The sequence below is a fragment of the Leiobunum rupestre genome, chromosome 2, assembly GCF_980474605.1.
Source record: "Leiobunum rupestre chromosome 2, qqLeiRupe1.1.hap1, whole genome shotgun sequence".
NCBI classification, from domain to species: Eukaryota; Metazoa; Arthropoda; class Arachnida; order Opiliones; family Sclerosomatidae; genus Leiobunum; species Leiobunum rupestre.
The window spans coordinates 61,938,060-61,956,678 of record NC_143385.1 but is presented as its reverse complement, the minus strand read 5'-3'; the positions used below and the strand labels follow the sequence as shown (position 1 = coordinate 61,956,678).

Below are 18,619 nucleotides of genomic sequence, written 5' to 3'. Positions count from 1 at the left end.
TAATTTGTTTCATTGTATAATTTGTTTCATTGTATGTATTAATGTTTGTGTGTACATTTTATTTTATAACCATTATTTGTAAATGGCTGCTAACAAACATTTTCCTAAAAATTCCTGATTTGAAGCGGCAAAAATTGATATATTCTATAGACCCATGATGAAAGTTGGGGGGCCGAAAATTAACATTTTTACCTGGCAACTCAGCATTTGGACGGAACATCCGTTTCCTTACTTCCGCCTGTATATTTCAATGGCGGTCACGTGGTTCAAACCGTCACAAACAGGATGTTCCGTCCAGAGGTCTCACTTAAGCCTCGTCTGCGGCCCTTCTTTTGTTATGGGTCTATTCTCTGACCCTTTCTACATGTAAAGTAAAACCCATCGAAAAATACTCCAGCCTCTCTGGCGCTAATATGTACTCGCCCGCTAATCCCCAAAACTTTCCATACCCTCTTCTGTAAAATGTTGGCCACCAGGGAAAAAATGTTTCATGGTAGTCTTCATGACGCCTTTAAGGTAGAATTCTAATCGGGACTCAAGTGAATGGGTCAACCTTTAACCACCGTAACCACGTAGTAAATAAATCAAAGTTTTATACAAAATCTTGTACTTTCTAAATTAAGATAGTCAAAATAATAACCTATCTTCTAGATTTTTCAGTCGGTTTAGAAGATAAAGTAGCTCTCCCAAATTAATAGTTAAAGGCGCGGAAAAGAAGAATAAATTCGAAAGTCCTTTAGCTAGATATTCTTCACTAGGACCATTCTTTAAATTTCTCTGCTAGTGCTTACCCCCTAGGGAACGAATATTTGCCAACATTTTTAAATGAACCAGGGAGGCATAATTATGTCGTTTAAGCCCGAAAATTTAGTTTCTTGGTTAAATATGTAGATTTAACAGTAAAATTTTTAAACAAATCTTTGTAAACGATGCAATAACGATATCTTACTAATTGTGTAAATATTGCTTTTATAATATGGCTACATTTTGAAAAATACTGAATTTACGCAGGCAACGGTGACTATTGCCAAAATGTCGGCCTGGAGTTTTAAAACCAAAAAATAACAACCAAAAAGATTGGATATAAGCCTGAATTTTTAAAATCCAAGAATAAATGGCAAGTCCTATTGAAGTAATACTTTTTAGTCGACCTTCGGCCTGAAGCATTAAAAAATAACAACAAAAGACCGGACGTAAGCCTGAATTTTTAAAACCCAATAATAGTTGGAGTTGCAAATCCTATTGACGTAAAGCGTATAGTTTTAGCAAAGGAATTTATAGAATGGTCTATTTTAGGAAGAAGCGTAAGGGTTATAGGCTTCGTGCGTAGTTTGGAGTTTGGCGAGCAGTGTCGCCGCCTGCTGGCCGTTTTATCAATAACGTGGGAAGTTGTTATTTACGCACCTAAGTATGACACTTGGGTGAAATTCTTCACCACATCCAGTGAAAGGAAAAATATATAAAAACCGCAACCCGATAGCGATTTTGTTAACTATACTTTCAGTGTAATAGAATCTGTTCGGTTGTAAACAATGGGAGACAAAGGTTTGGCGAAATTTACAACACTTACAAAAATGAAATCTAATCGCTACTTTGTCAAAATAATAATGAATTACTGAATCGGAACATAAAAATGCTGATTTAAAACAGTCAATTCGTCTCGGGAGTATATTTTTCGAATTGGATCTCCAAACGTGTTTTGTGCGGAGTCATCGCGCATTTTATCAACATCAACATAGTTTGTTTTTTAATAATTTCATTTAATTAAGGCTGAAAAAATAAAAAAAAAACACATATTTCCGCGTTTTCAATAACTGGGTTGCCACCAAAATTTGAGATTCAAATTCCTTGACTACTTCCTATTTTCCTCACCATTTTAATTAGTTTTCCATGACTTTTTAAGGCTAAAATTTTGATTTTATATTTTACTTTTATCAGAATTTTTTCCCCGAATTTTAACAAATTCTTATAATTCCCTGACTTTTACCCGAATTTTAACAAATTCTTATAATTCCTTGACTTTTCCCTGAATTACAAATTCTTATAATTCCCTGACTTTTCCCCGAATTTTAACAAATTCTTATAATTCCTTGACTTTTCCCTGAACTACAAATTCTTATAATTCCCTGACTTTTCCCCGAATTTTAACAAATTCTTATAATTCCCTGACTTTTCCCTGAATTACAAATTCTTATAATTCCCTGACTTTTCCCCGAATTTTAACAAATTCTTATAATTCCTTGACTTTTCCCTGAATTACAAATTCTTATAATTCCCTGACTTTTCCCCGAATTTTAACAAATTCTTATAATTCCCTGACTTTTCCCTGAATTACAAATTCTTATAATTCCCTGACTTTTCCCCGAATTTTAACAAATTCTTATAATTCCTTGACTTTTCCCCGAATTTTAACAAATTCTTATAATTCCTTGACTTTTCCCTGAATTACAAATTCTTATAATTCCCTGACTTTTCCCCGAATTTTAACAAATTCTTATAATTCCCTGACTTTTCCCCGAATTTTAACAAATTCTTATAATTCCCTGACTTTTCCCTGAATTACAAATTCTTATAATTCCCTGACTTTTCCCCGAATTTTAACAAATTCTTATAATTCCTTGACTTTTCCCTGAATTACAAATTCTTATAATTCCCTGACTTTTCCCCGAATTTTAACAAATTCTTATAATTCCTTGACTTTTCCCTGAATTACAAATTCTTATAATTCCCTGACTTTTCCCCGAATTTTAACAAATTCTTATAATTCCCTGACTTTTCCCTGAATTACAAATTCTTATAATTCCCTGACTTTTCCCCGAATTTTAACAAATTCTTATAATTCCTTGACTTTTCCCTGAATTACAAATTCTTATAATTCCCTGACTTTTCCCCGAATTTTAACAAATTCTTATAATTCCTTGACTTTTCCCTGAATTACAAATTCTTATAATTCCCTGACTTTTCCCCGAATTTTAACAAATTCTTATAATTCCTTGACTTTTCCCTGAATTACAAATTCTTATAATTCCCTGACTTTTACCCGAATTTTAACAAATTCTTATAATTCCTTGACTTTTCCCTGAATTACAAATTCTTATAATTCCCTGACTTTTCTCCGAATTTTAACAAATTCTTATAATTCCCTGACTTTTCTCCGAATTTTAACAAATTCTTATAATTCCCTGACTTTTCCCTGAATTACAAATTCTTATAATTCCCTGACTTTTCCCCGAATTTTAACAAATTCTTATAATTCCTTGACTTTTCCCTGAATTACAAATTCTTATAATTCCCTGACTTTTCCCCGAATTTTAACAAATTCTTATAATTCCTTGACTTTTCCCTGAACTACAAATTCTTATAATTCCCTGACTTTTCCCCGAATTTTAACAAATTCTTATAATTCCCTGACTTTTCCCTGAATTACAAATTCTTATAATTCCTTGACTTTTCCCCGAATTTTAACAAATTCTTATAATTCCTTGACTTTTCCCTGAATTACAAATTCTTATAATTCCCTGACTTTTCCCCGAATTTTAACAAATTCTTATAATTCCCTGACTTTTCCCTGAATTACAAATTCTTATAATTCCCTGACTTTTCCCCGAATTTTAACAAATTCTTATAATTCCTTGACTTTTCCCTGAATTACAAATTCTTATAATTCCCTGACTTTTCCCCGAATTTTAACAAATTCTTATAATTCCTTGACTTTTCCCTGAATTACAAATTCTTATAATTCCCTGACTTTTCCCCGAATTTTAACAAATTCTTATAATTCCCTGACTTTTCCCCGAATTTTAACAAATTCTTATAATTCCCTGACTTTTCCCTGAATTACAAATTCTTATAATTCCCTGACTTTTCCCCGAATTTTAACAAATTCTTATAATTCCTTGACTTTTCGCTGAATTACAAATTCTTATAATTCCCTGACTTTTCCCCGAATTTTAACAAATTCTTATAATTCCTTGACTTTTCCCTGAATTACAAATTCTTATAATTCCCTGACTTTTCCCCGAATTTTAACAAATTCTTATAATTCCCTGACTTTTCCCTGAATTACAAATTCTTATAATTCCCTGACTTTTCCCCGAATTTTAACAAATTCTTATAATTCCTTGACTTTTCCCTGAATTACAAATTCTTATAATTCCCTGACTTTTCCCCGAATTTTAACAAATTCTTATAATTCCTTGACTTTTCCCTGAATTACAAATTCTTATAATTCCCTGACTTTTCCCCGAATTTTAACAAATTCTTATAATTCCTTGACTTTTCCCTGAATTACAAATTCTTATAATTCCCTGACTTTTACCCGAATTTTAACAAATTCTTATAATTCCTTGACTTTTCCCTGAATTACAAATTCTTATAATTCCCTGACTTTTCTCCGAATTTTAACAAATTCTTATAATTCCCTGACTTTTCTCCGAATTTTAACAAATTCTTATAATTCCCTGACTTTTCCCTGAATTACAAATTCTTATAATTCCCTGACTTTTCCCCGAATTTTAACAAATTCTTATAATTCCTTGACTTTTCCCTGAATTACAAATTCTTATAATTCCCTGACTTTTCCCCGAATTTTAACAAATTCTTATAATTCCTTGACTTTTCCCTGAATTACAAATTCTTATAATTCCCTGACTTTTCCCCGAATTTTAACAAATTCTTATAATTCCTTGACTTTTCCCTGAATTACAAATTCTTATAATTCCCTGACTTTTCCCTGAATTACAAATTCTTATAATTCCCTGACTTTTCCCCGAATTTTAACAAATTCTTATAATTCCCTGACTTTTCCCCGAATTTTAACAAATGCTTATAATTCCCTGACTTTTCCCTGACGTGTGGCAACCCTGTTTGCTATATATGCTTATATTTATTTGTAAGTGGCGAAGTTAGGATAACATATAAAAGGTAAAAATGGGTGGTCAAGATTACAAGTGTCATACATAAGTATTGTGTTTCTTATTATTATTTGTAAGTCATCTGGTTATTCAAAATTCGCTGTGTACAACAGCTAAAAATTTCAGCCTCAAAACATTAAACTATATAAAAAAAGATTTAGTTTAAAACAAATTCCACAGATGGCTCTAAGCTCGAAGCCTATGTTCTACAGAGCTGGCGCGCTCTCTGTAAATTTCTTTAAAGGGGAAGACTACAGTGGCAATTGTCTACTTTCGCGCTATTTCAAGCTGAACTCTTTAATTTGGTATTTTAACTTATAAAATTAATATTTAAGTGTAGAACAGCCTCTTGTTTAGTGACTAAAACAATTTTGTCAATTTAAAACTTTAAAGTAATTACGTTTTAATTCGGATCCCCGGAGCTAAACAAGTTGGGCAAGAGCCCAAACTACCCTTTAGTTAGGACCTTATATCTCGTTAACTATTAATATTAGAATTATCAAAATTATTTTAAGCACTAGAGGGAGGTTCAGCCTAGTAAAATAAATAAAATAAAATAAATAATCAGCTAGGCTAATACCCAAGGCACCACCCTAGGCCAATAAGAAAAATATAATTCAATTATGTAATAGTTAAAACAGAAACGTTCAGCTTGAACGAAAAAGAATCTTTTACTGTATTCTTCCCCCTTAAGATCGCTTCTTGGTGGTCCAACAAAGTTTAATTCAACGTACTTTGAAAGGAACAGCCCAGATATAATGGCCCATTGTGAAGAGCATCATCATGTTAATGGAATCGACGGACATATGGTTGACAATGGCTCCAGCGTCAAGCCCAGTCGCCGACGTCATGCGCAGTGATTTTCGATACACCAAGCTCTAATAATGACAAAATATAAGGAATTAACTTGAACTTCGAATGAATAAAATTTTAATTTAAAAAATAAAACCAATCGACCATCCCATCCAGCCAGCCAAAAATTATCAAACCATTACTTTCGTATACGCGTAAAATTAAAAAGTAAAATTTGGTTCGTATCGAAAAAAAAACCGTAGATAAATTATTGAGCCCGATAAAACGCCGGTTGAACTTCAAAGCCGCGATTTTGATAAGCGTAGTTGGGTGATAAATAAGAAGTCGTAGTCCAGTTTAAAAAAACTAACAAATCTTAGGTTTTCTTGAAGAATTTCCTTCGTCTTACTCTTCGGCTTTTAAAATGAAGTTCAGGCAAGAATTCTGGCCCCCAATAATGAAGTTAAGCCACCCATTGAAAACGTGTAGGAGTGTAGATTGTAGATAATAAAGCTACCGATGGGTGGCTAAATTATATAGATAGTGGAAATTTTCGTAAGTACCGAAAATAAGCGTAAAATATTAACTTCAATCAATTGATTTCTTTACTTAAATCAAAAATAAAGTGGATTTTCTTTAGGCTTAAGGAATGTACTGATTAAAGACAATATTTCTGACGTTTTTCTCGGATCTACGATAATAGAGAGTTTCAGCAAACCAATTTCTAGGCGTTACGGTTTACGCGAACGTCTACCAATCTCCTGAACGTTGCAGACGTTCGCGTAAACGCCCAGAAATGGGTTTGCTGAAACTCTGTATTAAAATTAGCTCAAAAGCGTCGGCGAGCGAACAAAATGCCGTCAATCAATTGCGAATAAAGTTATTTTCTTTAGGCTTAAGAAATGTACCGATTTAAGTCAATATTTTGGACGTTTGTGTCTAAGATATTAAAATCAGCAACCGAACAAAACGCCGTCAATCAATTGCGACTGGTCTTCAAGTACCCTTCGCGAAAAAGAAAAGAATAAAAACCTGCAAGGCTGATTTGAGATGGATACCCTCCATGATGGCTAAGTGGTTGAAGTTGTTCGAGAATGTACTCTGCAGGAAAGTCGCCAAAAGAACAATGCACGCCATTATGTAGCCGTTTTGCAGAAAATACCAAGTTGAAACAGCCTGACAAAATATAAACAATTTCCGCAATTAACAGAAAAACCTATCTCCAAATATTTTGGATTTTTTTCCATTTAATTCTCCCACAAAAATGTTTTATTAAAATTAACGCTTAAAGGGAATATAGAGTGGTCCTAATCTCTTCTCCCCAGGGTTGGCTAACCAGGGTTTAAATCTTTGTTTAAACCAAGAATGTATTTATTTATACTCAGGGATAATGAATATGTCGAGACTATCGACGGACACGTTGAGGCCCTAACCCCGTCACGCTAAGGGGGGGGGGGGGGAGGGGAAATAAAGACGGTCTTATTTTTTGCGTCCTCGCAGCAGCGTTAATCGCGTCGAAAAACGTAATTTTTAAGAACCAATGAGATTGCAGTATTATTTGATTTTATTAAAGCGGAGGAGCATACCGGGGGCCCCAACGGGTGAAATTGGAGTAACGCTAAAAATAATCTCGACATATTCATTCTCCCTGAGTATAAATAAATACATTCTTGTTTAAACCAAGTGATTAAAAAAAAATGGTTTTTTTAACTAAAAATTATTCCAAAATGTTTGTACATTTTCTTACCGAAATGATTAAATTTCTAAATCATTTACAAGGTGACCACATTTCCTTTATTTTCAATATCTTCCTATAAATTCCTTACGTTTTTTCATGTAGTATATAACCCGAAAAAATTCTTTAGGTTTTCTTGTGTAGTATAGCCCGAAACATTCCGTCGTCGTGTACCCTTCTTCATCCTATATTTCACTTTATTTTAATTACGGTTTTTCGATCAGAATCCTTATTTTTTATTATGGTTTTACCTATATTTTCCTTAAATTCGCTTGAAAATTTCCCATTTATTCAATAAATGTTTGGAGACTTTTTCATGGTCACCCTGCATTTATACCAAACAAATTGTGCATGGTTCAATCTAGGAATTTGTTTATTACTCATATTAATTTTTAGTTGATTCTTAATATATACACTCTTTTTAGATAGTCGGCCATTTCATTACAGGCCTAATTTAAAATAGTACAGGCAAGGGCGCCTGTACGTGCTCATCAGCTCGAGACGTCGCGTGCACTTGACCGCGTGAAGCAGCCTTGCATGCACTTTTTGAAATCAGACCTGTAATAAAATGGCAGCTCTCACAAATAAGGATATAAAAGAGTGTATATGCACGGTTAAGCAAAAGCGAAATATAGATTAAAAGTAAAATAAAGCAGTGTTTAAAAATGAGCCTGGTTTAAACAAAAAAAGTTTTTTTTTTTAAAGTGTGTTTTTCCCCAACCCTGCTTCTCCCTTTAAACGTTAATTTTAAATAAATTATTGTTTTTTAATCTAAGGCGCTGTTGACGTATCTTAAAATATTTCGAATTTTTATTATTTAACCCGCAAACATTTAATAAAATTAACGATTAAAAGGATAATTAAGTAGGACATTCGATAGTGCGTCAACGCAATGCACCATTTTGCCACTAGGATCGCTGTTGACGCGGGTTGGGGAAAAACACGGTTTTTATAATAAAAACCCAAAAAAAAGTTTTTTGTTTAAATCAGGTTTTTTTAAACACTAATTTATTTTACTTTTAATCTATATTTCGCTGTTGTTTAACCGTGCATAACATGTTACCAATCAGCTGAAAATTAATACGAGTATTATTACAAGTCTCACGTGACCAGAACAAAGTTTTAGTTTAATTTTTGATTTTGTGACCATGAAAATGCCCCAAATTTTCAAGTGAATAGTTGATTTTATAAAATAAAAAGTGGTCTTGCCCAACTTGTTAACATGTTGCTCTTACGTCACAAGACACAGCTTTATTAGTATATTTTGCGCACGAGCGATTTGCACGCGCGCTAAAGAAACCTATATTCCTCGCGACTGTAGCGCGCGCTAGTAGGCTTGTGAAAGTAAGAGACTGTGACGTAAGAGCAACATTTCAACAAGAAGGCCACGTTAGTTTATAAAAAAGAACTATTAAAAGAAAATATAGGAAAGTCCATAAGCAAAAATAAGGATTCTTATGGAAAAACTGTAAATTAAATAAAGTGAGATATTGGATGAAGAAGGGTACACGACGACGGATTGTTTTCGGGCTATACTACATGAGAAAAGCTAAGGAATTTATAGGAAGGTATTGAAAATATAAGAAATGTGGTCACCTTGTAAAGGTTTTAGAAATGTAATCATTTCTGTAAGAAAATGTACAAACATTTTCGAATAATTTTTAATTAAAAAAACTAAATTATTAAAAACCCATTGGTTTTTATAAAATTACCTGGTGAAATCGGTTTCGGTAGCTTATACCTATTGATCGGGTAAAACGGGTACCGGTAATATTTTACCGATTTACCACGTTAAATCGGTAGCGGTAAATTTTTACCGATTATTTGAGCGAAATCGGTATTGGCCAATTTTTACAGATTATTCGAGTGAAATCGGTATAGGCAAAATTTTACCGATTATTCGAGTGAAATCGGTATCGGCAAATTTTAACCGATCATTCAGGTTAAATCGGTATCGGCAAATTTTTACCGATTATTCGAGTGAAATCGGTATGGGTAAAATTTTACCGATTATTCGAGTGAAATCGGTATCGGCAAATTTTAACCGATCATTCAGGTTAAATCGGTATCGGCAAATTTTTACCGAGTATTCGAGTGAAATCGGTATGGGTAAAATTTTACCGATTATTCGAGTGAAATCGGTATCGGCAAATTTTAACCGATCATTCAGGTTAAATCGGTATCGGCAAATTTTTACCGATTATTCGAGTGAAATCGGTATAGGCAAAATTTTACCGATTATTCGAGTGAAATCGGTATCGGCAAATTTTTACCGATTATTCGAGTGAAATCGGTATGGGTAAAATTTTACCGATTAATAGTAAAAAAATAGAAATGAATTAATCCTTGAATTGTTTAGCAAAAGGTCAAAATACTCTTATTTTCTGGGTCCATTGTGTAAGTGGTAGAAATGACTGAAATGTAAAGAGTGGCAACTATTGAAAAGCTGACAGAAGCGAAACGAATGTTACCGCATCGATGATTACACAATATTGCGTTATTGTATCAAATGAATGAAATGGACAAATTACAGAAAGGAAATGGTTGGCATTTACAGACAGTTAACCCCTCCCCGAACAGACAAGTTCCGTGGCTTAGAAAACGAGTTTTGACTAACAATTAGATACAATTTATTTGAAAAATTTCAATGCCAGAATTGAAAACGGGTGTATTCGACACAGGGTTGTCCGATTGATTTACTAATCAGGTAGGCTAATCAATTTAAGTTACCGCTGCACTCACATTATTAATTTGTCATTACAATAAGGCTTAAACCGTTAAAAAATCAATTAAAATTTAATTAAAATCTTTATTGATTTCAATTAATTTATTCGTTTTAAGCCTTATTCAAATAAAATAGTTTTTTCGATTGAAAAAGACAAAAAATCAAACGGCGAAGCAAACGCTATCATAACAAGGTTGCCATGCATTTTCCGTTATAATTTATTTCATTCGCAACCCTGTTTTCATCGAAAATGTATGGCAACCCTGTTTTCAAGTGCTTAGCATACAGAGTTGCCAAGCACGCGCTCATAGACTCGTAAAATCAGCGACAGCTAGGAGCAACAAACACAAGGAGAACGCAGCTAGCCTTTAAACACGCTAACGCAGTGTTGCGTACAAATTCTATTGGACGAACGTTTTACGGAAAGGGGAAAGACAATTTCCGAATTTTCCCCATCCGATGGCAGCAGGTGCTAAAGCATCTAACCAATGACAACTGTACGCAAGAAAATGCACGACTTTTGACGGGTTGCGTTTTCCTTGTGTGCAGGGGCGTATTAACCATTAGGCAGAGTAGGCACGTGCCTAGGGCGCCATTTTTCTAGGGGCGCAAAAACTCTGATAAAACCCCACGGTTCAAGTGCTTGGCTTGCCCTTACTCAGCTGACCAGCCCGTTAGACAATGCCCAGGGGCTGAAAAAATTTCTGTGCCTAAAGGCGCTGAAAGGGCTAATCCGTCCCTGCTTGTGAGGGGTGCTGTGGCTGTTGCTCCTAGGTGCCAGTGACATAGGAGCTACATTAAACCCAAGAGAGCACAACACTTTATTGAAAAACCTGACAGTACTTTTAAAATAGGGTACATTACCTGCATTTCGTCGTGTTCTTTGTCGGCGCGAACTTTTTCCACGTAGGCGAGAATGACCGAGATGGACATTGGGCCGATGAGTCCGACAAGGTCGCCCACGATTTTGATGACGCCGCCCAGGGCCAAAGTGTGCCAGAAACACCGGAAGTAACATCTCCATAAAGACACTGATTTTCCTCTGCCCTCAGCTTTGGCCTGATTGAATATTAGAAATCATACATTAGCTTAAGTGACAAAGACTAAAATAGGATAATTTAAATTGAATCTACAATTTAAAAAGCTAATTTAATTTTTCTGATTATAAAAATAATTTTAATAAATAATTTTTATGATTTTTAAAATTTTCGATTATTTACCAACTATGCTAGGCGAAATAGTCGCTACACTGTAATATTATTTTGATAACGCAGGGCACACGACGGCGAAAAGATCAACACGTAGGCTATATTCAGACAATCTGATTTAGTTGAGTCCAAACACGAACTTTAGTCGTCGCGTACCCCTTTTTATCTAAAAAACTAAATATTTTGCCCAAATGTTTCATACGAACGTCTGCTATACGCGTATATTAAAAGGTTGGTAAATTAGCTGGGCCAGTTTAAAAATTAAATGCTTGGGATGTTAGTGGCCCAGTTGACCACTTAATTAAATCATAGTTTTTTCCCCTCAAGATTTTAGTTCATGAAAAAATTCTATATTAATCCCTAAAATTGTTTGGTCTTTGCTTCTATGCTGTGTGCTTGCCAAGCACTAACCTACTAAGCCTATGCCCTAGCACATATTGTCAAGAATAGATAATTTGACCATAAATTATGAAAGCCGGATTTTGAAGGTTAAAAATGGTAAGTGGCCAGTTTTTTAATTAAACTACCTAGGCTCTACTGGCCACAGGTCCAATTTAAAAAAAAAATCATTATTTCCCAGCCTGCGACCCAGCCAGCAAAATTTAAATTTATATGAAAGACCATGAGAAACTGCTATTTCGTTACATGTCGTCTGAAACCGAAAACTACGAAAGTCACGAAATTCTGATCTCCATATATATTTAAATTTCATAGGGTCGGTTTCGTGGGTTACAAATGTTGATACATTTCAATTGGTTGTTAAGTGTCTGTCACTGTCTGTGAGCGAATAACAAGTCCTTGTTGTCAATATATGCTTTCCTGCAAAAATTATAATAACAGTTTCTCCTTATTTAAATAAAACCAATAAAATTAAAATTGTGCAGTTGGGCACAAGTTTCGCAATAAAGGCGGAAATATAAAACAATCACTTAACACTTCATTCGTATAATTTATAAGTGTTTGGACGTAATCTGGATAAAATAGCTATTCGATTACAAGACGACTAGAAATGAGATTTCTTTCAATAGATTTATGAACACAGAGCGAAGATAATCGAGCAACGGAATTCCCTTATGCGTAATTGATAAAGTTATAGTACTGTCTCTGCCGATTGAGATATCAAAATAGCAAGACTGAGTGTCGACTGCAAGCAATGAACCAATTTGTTAAATTAATAAGGAAGTCACACACTCCTTTCTTTTTCAAGTTTTTTTTTGGCACTCGACTTCTAGACGCGAATAATGCTATTATGAAGCGCTCGAAAAAACCCTTGGAATTATTAATTGCGTAATTTGTTTTTTCAAGAATGCTATGCCACTTACGAGTAAGGTTTATTAGAATGCTATTATTGTCAGTCAATTATATTATAACGCGCTTCGGTGGTACTTTAGGCTTAGTTTATGTTAGGACAATAGGACTTAAAGCAAGTCGACGTAAAGTAGCTCAACAGATGTCGCTAGCGTCGAAATAAAACCAAGATAGATAAGCTACATTTTTACCCAATAGGCGAATACTTAAATGCACACCTCGCGTTGATTGGCTCGTTTGTAAATTGATCAATAACATAAATTACCGAAATTTTAAACAATATATTTTACATGGGATATATAATTTAGGTTAAAGTCCACTAAATATAGTATAAGACGTCTAAATATAATACTCTACAATGGCTTACTGACGACGGTATAATTTGGCTTTTTTAAATTTTAGCTTCCTTCGCCATAAATAGATGGCACCACGCTCTCCAGTAAAGGCGTTTTTTTCTTAGAATCGGATAGATTCATGGCCATCTCTAATAACAGGGGCCTTTGTAATACAGGTGGCAATGATAGAGCCGACAGTTGCTTAAGCCTCGTACACCGAAATATACTCAGTTGCCACAATATTTTCAGATTAAAATTTCCTGATCATTTTTGAGATTTCCCCCGACTTTTTTACGCTTAACATTATAATTTATTTTACTATATTTTACTTTCAACAGATTTTAAGGAATGATTAAATTTGAATTTATAAATAATGATACTTCGATTTTAATATATTTTTTGCATCGTGTGCTTATATTTTAATTTAAGAATAAACGTTCTTATGACTTTTTCATTTGTCTGTAGCAGACGCTAGATCATAGGGGCTACCTCGGAGAAGCTAGCGCAGCACCACCTAGACTCGTTTCACTGTGTTACTTTAAATTCGAAATTCAAATTATAAGACAAGGTTTTATTCTAAAAATATTTATTTTCTACGTATCATTAGCATATGTAACATAATTACTCATAAGTATACCTCAGTAAAACATTTCTAAAGAAATAAATTATCTCAGACCTTGTTCACACGAAACATAAAATTAGTGGATACTAAATGATAAATTTCAATATTCCTCGCGCTATTAGAAAGGTTACCATGGCAACATAATATCGCGAAGCACGAGCTAAACTAAATTGTCAAAGCGTTTGCCAAATCAACTTCTCTAACTTCTATTTCCCATTTATAAAGGTGGATATGTCGCGTTTTTCGTCACGGAGTTGGAAGTGACGTAATTAACGTCATATTAGCTTATTACTTAATGGTTGCGGTTAACAGTAATATCGAGTTTAAGAAAAAAATTGTTGAAAATGGAAAGTATAGCTACGATCATTGAGTTGGGAATATTAATCTAGAGGTCCAATCGAAACGTCGGATTTCAGTATTTCGCGAAACAAGTTTTTAAAAATAAGAATACCGTCGTCTGCTTCCAAATGACGAGAAAACGTTATCATTCTACCCGTGGCGCCGTCTATCTCTCGATGGTTCGTTCAAATAAGACGCGTTTTCCGCCAAAAATATTTTGTTTTTCAAAAATAATGGATGGCGCCACGGGTCATATGATAACGTTTTCTCGACATTTAGAGGAGACGACACATTCGTAATTTTCAAGAACTTGTTTCGCGGGGAGCAGATTTGATTGGATCTCTAGATTAATATTCCCAACTCAATGGCTACGATATGGTCGATACCATAATGCCCACCAGCTAGCCAAACCGTTCACCTCACTCACTAAAATTTAAAACCACAATATGAACTAAAATAGTCATAAAGAACCCTATTTACAAATCTTTATCCTTGTTTCAAGTGGCCCATAAATTCCAAAAAAAAAATACCCAACAAATATTTGCTAACGGTAAATGACGGTAGCAATAAAATGACGTATTTACTTTTTCCCGTTGGTAGATCTCGAAGAAACGTTCAAATTGTCGTTCCGACCGTTCCTCCTGATAATAGACAACGAACGGAAGGTTAAATTACAAATATTAGGCAATCGTCACAACTTTCATTCGTAAATAATATTGTTGTACAATAATTCCATCTGCCTCAATGTATTTTGAGATAAAACCGGTTACCCGATTAAGAAATATTTGGGTTTAGACCAAGGTTCGTAAAAGAAAAAGGCACTATATGGGTTTAGACAATACGATGTACTATTCAGTAGGTTCGGATTCATTATTGCTATCTTAGGTCCAGTGCCGGATTAAAGACTAGGTCTACGGGCCCCCACCAACGACAAATTATTTTGGCGTACATGAATAAAAAAAATAGAATCATAAATATCTGATTATCTGGCCGGTTTTATTCGTAGCAGACGTCTCTTAGGTAGAGAAAGTTTAAACTTGAGTTGTGTGTAAAGTCAGTAAAGAGCGAAATTTACGGTTGACTCTGCCCGCCTCTGCCAATGCCGACTGAGGGGTTGGGGGGAATGAAAAGCATGCTAATTTTCTTTTTTTTTTTTGCCACCGAACTACTTTGGAGCCCCTTTAACCCCCGAGTTTGAACAAAATCGGGGAGAAATACCTCGGGATGTCTCCTTGTTAGTGCCTAGGGCTCTACCTTCAGTAAATCCGTTACTGCCAAGGTCGTTCACAATTTTCAGACCTAAGAATTATTACTGTCCAAACACGCATTTTTCTCATTCGGGTACCCAGTTGTATCTCAATATTTACTGGGACAGATGTAAAGAACTTCCAAATAATCAGCCCAGTAGCCCTACACACCATAAAAAAATTAAAATGGGGGGGGAATCAAGATTTTTGCGGGGGGGGGCTCTGAGTTCTCAGCTACGCCACTGAATCAGCCTTTTCACTTTAGAAAAAGGCACATAAGTTCCTAACCTTATAAGTGCTGGATTTTCGTCTGCTAGGCCACGGCCAACTCGCGCCATAGCGGCCAACCGTTCGTTGAAGTTTCTATTTTAACATACGAACAAAAATATATCTCGGTGTCGAGCGCTCCTTGCGGAAAATAAATTCTAGAATAGTTTTTGCATTGAAGCCAATATAAAACGATCGTGGCGCTGAACGCCGATAGTTTATAGCGGGAAAATCCTTGTTCATGGAATTTCGGCGAATGGGATGGCCGCTATTGTGCGAGTGTCAAAGTTGGCCGTGGCTAAGCACACAATTTGTCATTTTAATAAACAAAGCGTTTTTTTGGCAGATTAAAATCCAGTGGTTATGTGAGCTTATCGCTTTTTCCACTAGATGTCTCTATGTTAAATGAAAAGGCTAATGAGGTAGATTTTAATCCAAATATGATTAAGATGGCGCAACAACAAACTTTCCCGCTTATAGAGTAATATCGGCGTGACGTACGACGACGTCACCCATGGTTTTTCCCATAGTAAAAAACTGCCCTTAAAACGGCGGCCATAGCCCAAAGCTACTCTATATTTAATAACGGCGCGCGACACATGCTCCGGGTAGCGTTATAATAAACACGTGTCACTGAGCGTACGTTGCGCGCCGTTACGAAATAGAAGCGGGAAAGTTTTGTGTGGCGCCATCTTCAGCATATTTGGAGCAGTGGCGTTTTAACTACATATCGCGCTTGAGATTAATTTAGCGCCCTATTACCGTTTCACAAGTTGCGGTCCCCTACGCTTAAGCCTACTTAGCCTATTGGTTAATCCGCCACTGATTGGGAGTAAATATCCTCCTCATGGCATGCACGCACTTACTTCTGGTAATTTCCCTAAATCTTCGAACTCCAAAGGCCGTTGGTAGCCAAGTTTGAGAAGAGGTACCAACCAGAAGAACGTGGCTTTGGATAGAAGTGTCACGTAGTTGTGAAGATATTTGACACCTGCGATACTTTTGCTCCTGAGAGATAGACCATGTTTTCCAAAATATTTCTAAGACCAAATAAAAGATGTCTTTAGTTCGAGCATCGATGGTTCGATAATATATTTGCGTTTCATTACTTTTTAACATTAACAGGGCTGCCACAGATTTCCCCTGACCAATTCATAAACAACAAAATAAAAAAAATCTTCTGCAAGGCTACCCATAACGCGCAGATACTACTTAACGTATTATAATAACCAAGAATGTATTTATTTATATTCAGGGTATAAATAAATACTGGGTATAAATAAATACATTCTTGTAATAACTGAGAAAACTAATAAAATATAAATAATAAAAATTTCAATACCAACTATTAAAAAAACTGATTTTTTTAATAGGTTTTACAATTCCCAGTCTTTAAACCCATTTTGAAATTCCCTGATTTTTCCAGGTACAGTCGCAGCCCTGATTAATGACGTATTAAAAGTATTTGGTGCAGCATATATTCGTCGTAAGTGTTATTGCACCTTAGATCATAGACTTCTTTGGTCTATTGACCAAAGACATTGTCAATTAAAAAAACCACTACCAAAACATATTTACATGTTATTTTCGATTGAATGTACACCCATTATATAGATATAACCACTTTATATGCGGGTAGCACGAGATGAAATTGAATAAATGCTTCGCGAGTTCTCTTCTACTTATTAGCTTAATTCCTAAATTTACTCCACCGTTAGTTCTACTGCACCGTTTTAATATACCTATAGAAATGTGTCAATGGGAACGTCTACGCAAAATTCCCTGGCATCTGGATCTAGTCCTCTAAAATTAGCCGAAACTAGTATTTATTATAGTAAGCACGTAAACAAATTTTGCGTTTTGGTTATATAAAATATGGTCAATTTTGGTAATGAAGCTTTTAGAACTTACAAACGTTCGCGTTTAAAAATTTTAACTAGATGCTTAGCTAACCAAGGAGTTAATAACTTACTACTACATTGAAACAAAACGATAAGTTATATAAAAATATATTACCTGTTGTAGTAGAACGGTGAGCTCAATCCCTCCGAGCAATGAGTAAAGCACCACATCGGCCCATGTTAGTTTCAGTCGCAGATAATAAATATTGATTCCACTTTCATAAAGCACTAATAACTTTGCAATTTTTACGAATGAAGCCAATGGCCAGTATATTAAAAGTAGTAATAAATACTTTGGGCAGTTTTTAGCCTCGACTTTATGGTAATATATTAAGGCTAAAACCGCGGATGTAAATGATACAACCGGGGTAATTATGAAATGAAGCTGTTCTGAAGGCTTGGAGACAAGCTGGGAACTTAAAATTCCCTCCGCAACACTGAACAAGTGGCAAAATATTAAACACATACTTAAAATCCACCGGGAAGAATGTTCGTAGTAATATTGAGCAATGTCTTTGTCAACAGTAACTTTCTTTATAAACTGTAGCCATAAGAGCAAACAAAGTATTAATAAACACAGCACAATATTCAGTAATAAATTTGCTAAATCAGTCACACATTCTTTATATTGAGGTAGTATTTCTAAAGTTTCGTTTCCCAGTGGAAAAATATATCCACCACAAAAAGATACCATTTTGAATTATATTTTTTGACAACACCTATATACCGGTCTCCATAAAATGACTAAATACTCCTACAAGTTCATACACCCACAGAAAATTTGTTCGAGACCGCATGTATAAGATCCTTTTTAAGGAACTCTAGCCAAGACCTGGAGACGAACGCTCCTTGGGTTTGAGTAAATATTTTTTCACTCGCTTGTATTTGGTTTATCTTGAGATTATACAGTACAATCAAATGAACCATAGCAAAACTTGTTTATGCAGCCTAGTATATTTATTACTTTACCGAAAAACGCTGGCCAGAGCAACACCTGTTCCAAGTTTAGCCTCCTTCAGAAGATTCCTGACGGTTATTACCTTAATAATTAATGTGCTTCGTAAAAGATCGTAGAACTAGCGAATTAGACACGATAAAACGCGAAGCAACTACGATACGGCGTATCAAAACTCATTCAAAACGAGTATATAATCGTGCTTTCTCACGCCTACTGTGAAAATTAATGCGTCGTCTTCCTCCCCCAGTCCCACCCTCGCATTCCCTTTA

At 34.9% G+C, this 18,619-nt stretch overlaps 1 protein-coding gene across 1 annotated transcript in view; it reads right to left on the bottom strand.

Moving 5' to 3' along the window:
• LOC149958636 (ATP-binding cassette sub-family C member 9-like) overlaps positions 1-18,553 on the bottom strand; it is a 72,601-nt gene extending 54,048 nt beyond the window's left edge. Inside the window, exons 1-6 of the mRNA XM_090165979.1 lie at positions 17,508-18,553; positions 16,358-16,531; positions 14,562-14,618; positions 11,030-11,224; positions 6,738-6,881; positions 5,648-5,791 (exon numbers count right to left, since the gene is read on the bottom strand). Coding sequence (XP_090022105.1) covers positions 5,648-5,791; positions 6,738-6,881; positions 11,030-11,224; positions 14,562-14,618; positions 16,358-16,531; positions 17,508-18,086 — 1,293 coding nt within the window. The 5' untranslated portion in view covers positions 18,087-18,553. The remainder of the gene's footprint in view (positions 1-5,647; positions 5,792-6,737; positions 6,882-11,029; positions 11,225-14,561; positions 14,619-16,357; positions 16,532-17,507) is intronic.
• Between the last annotated feature and the right edge of the window lie 66 nt (positions 18,554-18,619).